This window comes from Malaclemys terrapin, chromosome 1 (genome assembly GCF_027887155.1).
Source record: "Malaclemys terrapin pileata isolate rMalTer1 chromosome 1, rMalTer1.hap1, whole genome shotgun sequence".
In the NCBI taxonomy this organism is placed as follows: domain Eukaryota; kingdom Metazoa; phylum Chordata; order Testudines; family Emydidae; genus Malaclemys; species Malaclemys terrapin.
Genome location: NC_071505.1, coordinates 53,271,558 through 53,278,182, shown reverse-complemented (window position 1 = coordinate 53,278,182; position 6,625 = coordinate 53,271,558). Strand labels below are relative to the sequence as shown.

The window sequence follows — 6,625 nt, the reverse complement described above, 5'->3', positions numbered from 1 at the left end:
CTATTTAGTTGCTATCTCTGGAAGGGCAAATATCAGATGGAAACTCTCATCCCCTCAGGTCTCTCCTGTATGGTTTCTCCCAGGGTGATTTTCTTTTTTCAGTTGACTTCAAGGATGCTACTTGTATGCCCTAAATCACTACGGTCATCAGTTGTTCCTTTGCCATGTCCTTTCAGTTAATTGGTCTCCTCTTTGGACTCTTCCATCTCTGGGGTCTTTACAAAGATCACAGTGGTCCTGGTATCCAAATATTTTTGAGAGAGATCCTGCTCAGACCTTCCGTCCTACAGCATTGCCTCCAATCTCCAAAGGAAACCTATCTCTCTCTCAGCTCCTTTAGCTTTCTTTCTCCTGATGGTTCCAGTGTCTCCAGGTTTCAGCAAACTTCTTTTTTCTTTCATTACCAAAGATACCAGTCTTTCAGACTGGGTTCCCCATATAGGCTCCAGCCAAACAGAGTCTGAATATCAAACTTCTAGACCACTATGCCACCTCCTTAGTCCTCTAAACCTGGAAACCCTTCATTCTTCACAGATATAACTTGTTTCAATGCAAGAAAAGAACTGATGCTACCTACAGGAATAGATGCAGAAAACCAAGAGCAAAATACTCCTGGTGGAGGACCTTGGGCTGGGATTTTGGGCAGTGTCTTAATTTTTTTTCTGTGGAAGACATCTATTTCCAGAGAAAGAGCAATATTATCAGAGACTGGCTCAGCTGTAGTTAGCTCACTTCTAAATAATGGAGTTTCAGTCCCAGAATTTTTCATAGAGCAGGTGCAGAATGGGGACACCAGCAGTAGACTGGCTAAACTTCCCTGATTCTGCTCCCAGATGGTCAAGCCGAAGCCCAGAGCGCACATATGCTTGTGTATCATTGGGAGCCAGCAGCTGGGATATTCCTTCCACCTCTTAGAATATATCCAAAATACGAAAGAAGATCTTTTATTGGAAGGCACAGTTCTCTTCTCTCAGTCTGAACACCTCAAGTTGAGAGACAACAGTTGAGTGAAACTAGTTCTTGGAAAAGAGATTGTCCCATGATAATAATATATATGGAGATATACCTATCTCATAGAACTGGAAGGGACCCTGAAAGGTCATTGAGTCCAGCCCCCTGCCTTCACTAGCAGGACTGAGTACTGATTTTGCCCAGATCCCTAAGTGGCTCCCTCAAGGATTGAACGCACAATCCTGGGTTTAGCAGGCCAATGCTCAAAGCACTGAGCTATCCCTTCCCCCCATGGAGTTCCTGATGAGCAGAAGGTGGCCATCTACTGACAAGTCTTTCTCTTGTATTTGGAAGGTGTTTTTCAAATAAACCAGGTAGAGAAATACAAACCCTGTTCCTTGTAAAATGGCCTCAACTTTATCCTTCCAAAGTTTCACAGAGGGCAAAGACAGACTCTATGTTTGGGCACTGTCAGCTATCAGAGGACCCATTGCAGGTAGAAACACTTAAAAGACTTCCTCAACTTTTTCTACTGCAAAAACCCATTTACAGACAAGTAGTCCATCCTTGGGAATTTTCTTTGGTACTGTATGTCCTCATGTGACGTCTCTTCTTTCTCCGGGGAAATGATCCTACAAGGTCATCATCTTAGCTGTAATGACCTTTGCTAGACAGCAGGGGGAACTGAGCTTTCTCTTCATTGCCATATCTCTAAGCTTTTTTCCAGATAAGGCAGCATTCCATTTATCCCTAACATTAATATCAAAGGCAAACTCTGGATTTTGTGACAAGGAACCCATTGTTACTCTTCCCCCTGAGTCACGAGACAGAAGACTCTATTCTTTACATATTAAGCATGCTCTGATATTCTGTTTATTATATTTAAATGGGTTTGAGTAAGTTGCGGGTTTCTCTTGCCCTAAGGGCAAAGCAGCAATAAACCAGCGGTTGCCAGATCAGATGGATCAACATTTGTATTGTTTTGGTTTACAATCATGGTAGATCATATCTAGAGCTTGTCAAAAGCCTATTGGGATATATTCACCACCTGGGCAGCACAGCTAAGGCTTCCATTTCATTGGCATAAAAGGCAGCTGGCAACATGTTCATCCCCACACACATTCATAAAGTATTACCACCCGAGTGCAAAGTCCTATGAGCTGCACACTTAGGTAAAAAGAACAGGAGTACTTGTGGTACCTTAGAGATGCTCAAATAAATTTGTTAGTCTCTAAGGTGCCACAAGTACTCCTGTTCTTTTTGCGGATACAGACTAACATGGCTGCTACTCTGACCCTTAGGAAAGTCTCTCCCTCCTTTGATACTGCTCACTGCATCTGCCATTTACCTGAAATGTTCTTTCCTAGGACAGAAGAAGAGAGAGAGATATGCAAATAGGGAAATTTACTCACCAGACATTCTTGAAATCTCCTCTTCTTCTAACCTGCATCATAATCTACTCCCCTCTCTGGGGCAATCTGCTTTCATCTCTTTTACTGTAGTCTAGGATGTCTCGTACTGCTTTCTTTCTTTAGCTCGGGAATTTGCTGTTTGGAAAGACTGAGGCAGGCCAGATGCTTATATAGAAAGTTTGGTTGATAGATCTTTTGTCACTTTTCCTCTGGTCGGTGGAGTCTAAAAAGAATCTGTCCTGAATATTTTTCCCTAGGATGGGCAGCAGGAGAGGAGACTACAACAAAAGGAATTACCTAGGGGTAATTTCCCTAATTATCTCCCTAATTACCACTATTTCAATAAAAACACAGCCAAAAAGAAAAGGTAAAATACTAAAACTTTCTTTATGTTTGAACACTAATTTCTGCAAGCATCCAAATAAAACAAAATCATAAAAAGAGATCTCTTGTTCAAACACCACAATTCAAAGATCCACAGCTCTTTCCAGGAATGACACTTAAATCAAAACAGAAATGGCTATCTTGCGTGTACCTAAATCCCCCCTTGCTTGAGAAAAGAACAGACCCATTTACAGAAAAAGGAGCACAATTCTATACCTCAGTTCTGACCTGTATGTGCCAGAATTGTGAGTGTGCACATATACTGGAAACTAGAATATCCACAGGTAATCAAATGACATACCTGGTGGAGAGGACTGGTAAAGGGACTTATGGCCCACCAGCAGAATCATTTTTCCAAATTAGCCTGGCCAAGCATCATAGATTCTCTTTATTTCCTGTCACCCATGAAATCCACAGCTTTATCTACTTTCTCCATAACAACTCATAGGCAGGCACCTATCTAATCTGTTTCTATTCACACCCAGTCCAGACCAGGTATGAAGTGTCCATTGCAATGGATCTTGTCTACTGTAGACTGTAGACTGCCTAGATTTCAACAGTCAATGAGAGCTACTGGGTGTTCAGCACTTTTGAAAATCAGATATTTTATTTTGGAGCCCAAATCTGAATTTAGGAGTGGCCCAAATGAGTATGGAATGTCTCTCTTTTTGGGTGAATGTGGGGATGTAATTTTGTCTTTTGCAGCATGCCCTCAGTTTTGATCAAATAATGTATCTAGGGAAAGAAAACAGTGAAGGAACTTGAATAGAACTTGATTTCAGTGGGAAAGGATCAGGCCCATCATTAATATTTTTCAACAGATATTACAGAAATGATGAGCTGCAACATTCTGAAAATAACCTGGCTGTAGTTCATTTATGATGTTTTTTCACTTTAAAAGTTCTTAAATATGAGGTAAATCAGATCAATATTTTGTGAACAGAACAAACAATGAAATTTTAAAACCACATTTATTTTTAGTACAAAAACTGTTGCACTATTACAGAAGTGAGCCTGTATGTGTACCCTTACATGCACAGATAAATTCAGCATCTACAATTAAAGAAGAATAAAATTTCACTTTATTGTTATCAATACCGTTGGGAAATCTTATTAAGAAACTCTCTTTGTGCTTTGTAATCAGTGTTATATAGTTCATTTTTTGTTTTTGTTTCCATAAGGAAAATGGATTATGGAAAGCTTAACGGTGCAAAAGAAGCTTGTACGGCTGACTTCAATTTGTGATTACTTCAAATTGTGCTTTACCTACAATACATACATAAAAGCTGCAAGGTGTACTATGGTCTAATGGAATCCACGGACACAAGCTCTTAAGATAATATCTAGAAATCTGCAGTAAATAAGTAGAACAGTTCACTATTTCATTTTCACAGCAAAAAATATATATTTAAGTAGATGCTTTAAAATAGCAAGCACTCCATTGGCTATAGTACTTCTTACACAGTACAACATAGGCTTTTTTTGTTTTGTTTATTTGTTTGTAACACCTAGAAGCATATAGCATCTACACTTTAAGTGTATTTACAAATTCAACAAATATCTACATATAAAAAGCATACTTAAAATTAAACTTGATGCAAGTTATGAAAAACCAATTTATTGGCAAATGAAACTGAGCATTCCTTCAACCATAGGTTGTTATAAAATTTCATATTTGGAGGTAAACCGTTTGATTGATATAGTATGTGAGAGAATATTTTTGTAACTGATAACAGTAATCCTTTACCACTAAACCTTGTTAGCATTTGTCAGATTCCTTGAATTTTGTGGTTCTGAGCAGTAATCTACACACTGCTTTCATGCTGTAGATAATTTCAAAAGCTGCCACATGGGTCAAGCAATGACTCGGAGGAAAATGTGCTGTTGTTGGCATGGTATTTTTTAACATATTTTGCAAGAGAGTTTTAGGTTTTTGCAGCATTAGTAAAATATCTGAATTCAGCCATTTTTGTGTAAACTGTGTAAGGCCATGAAATCATGTTGTGCTCTAATTGTCTAAAAGCTGTTATTTTATCTTCAAGGAAAAAAAATCATATTGTGCTTTGTGTAATTTAAAAAATGTTAAACCTTGCATTTTGCAGCTCAACAGTTTCATAACATCTCTGCTTTTTACCAGTTACTTTGTTTGGCAATGATAGTAGTTCACTAATCACAGTTTATTGCACCAACTTAGTAGTACAGTGCATTATGGAATGCATATTCTATAAAGGCACTGAATGTATTTTGCCCTGTGTCTTCTGGAATATTTTGTCTCATTTTAAAATTTCACTTCAGTGACTGTACAAATTCCAAAATGCATTGCAACGGATATTGTTTTATGTCTTAAAATCAATCCAACATATACACGATGTAAAAATAGAACACTGTAGTGCTGTAATACTTGATAGATTAGGAAGGCTATAAAGTAATAGGAACAAAGAGCAGATAACAGGGTCTCAGTAAGCATCAGCAAATGCAAGTGTCATAATTAAATCATTTAGCAATTATATACCAAACATACTGTTCCTAATTGTCTTGCAAAAAGACATATGATAGCTAGACATTAAGTCACCAATTTCACAACAATGTCCACAAAGACATTGAAGTTCTATATAACACTACTATAACACTCTGACAATGAAAACGGAATTCATATCCAGGGATTCAGCTGAGGACTGCATAACAAAGTATCAAACCAGATTTTAATAGCATACACAGGTTTATCTGTGAAATGTGTAGCATTTTTCATGCATTATACTGTATTTTCGACAGGAAATAACATTATCAGATGATGTTATATTATTTTTGTCAGTTTATTTTAAAAAAAAAGCAAAAATACTCAAATTCAGAGCAAAATTTTTGACTTTTGCACTTTGATTCATACTAACATATCACTTACTGTGTTTTTATAGTGTGTAACTGTATTGACCTATATGTTCTCATAGTATAAACATCTTGTTGCTAGGAGCTTTGTCACCTGTATGTTCTTAGCATGAGAAGGAGGATGCACAAGTGCTTTAAACACAATGGAAAATATTGTAGGAAGGGAATTGAGTTTCTTGATTAAACAAAGGAATTCATGGCATTGACAGGAGAAGGAGCCTCAGAACTTTCATTTCCTTCTGCAGGTTCTTTCTCTTTTTTACCACTGTATTGTCCAATAAAGGAGCCATCCTCATTGAACTGACCATTTACACCTTCGCCATAGTCAACTAAACTATCATCACTGTCCTCCTTTTTCACAGTCCTGTCTGAAGGTGTTCGGCTTCCTTTCTTTAGAGGTTTATGATCCTCTGCGTCACTGGAAAAATACAGGAAATTCAAATAATTAATAGACATATCATAATTTACAAAAGCAAAACCAAAACAAACCATGCATGCAGACTTTTAAAAAGCATGTGCCAGTCCTACAATCCTGCAATCACATTGTAGAAACAAACTGATATGATAAATACATGGTGTAGAAATGGTTTAAACATATAATGTCTTCAGTAGAGGGAGTGCATTTTTTCCATCGTGCATGGTTTTTCAGTGATAAGATATTCTGCTCTTGATTTGGAAGCAAAAGAACTGCAAGCATTAAAAAGGGGGTTGTTAACATTATAAGAGCAAGTTCTTTGTTCTTCAAAGAAAAAGCTTATGCTGTGCTCTGAAGTTAGTCTGTTAAACTTTGTAATTCACTGATTTCTTGAATATGAATGAAGAATGAATTCGGTTAAATGAAATCTATTGATTTTTATCTAGTAAAAAAGAAAAAAAAAAGTGCTGCATTTCAATAATTTGTTACATTATGCAGGCTAGGCTTGCAATTTTCAACCTTACCTTTCAAGAGACCTATATATTCCATTAAAAGGGTGCAGAAGAAACAAATGAAAATA

General features: G+C 37.3%; 1 protein-coding gene across 9 annotated transcripts in view; it reads right to left on the bottom strand.

Annotated features, from left to right (window-relative positions):
* Positions 1-3,699: 3,699 nt before the first annotated feature.
* Positions 3,700-6,625, bottom strand: part of NRCAM (neuronal cell adhesion molecule) — a 299,477-nt gene continuing 296,551 nt past the window's right edge. For all 9 annotated transcript variants that reach the window (XM_054024342.1, XM_054024363.1, XM_054024334.1 and 6 more), the window contains one exon: positions 3,700-6,048. In XM_054024342.1, the coding sequence (XP_053880317.1) occupies positions 5,811-6,048 (238 nt within the window). In that variant the 3' untranslated portion in view covers positions 3,700-5,810. The remainder of the gene's footprint in view (positions 6,049-6,625) is intronic.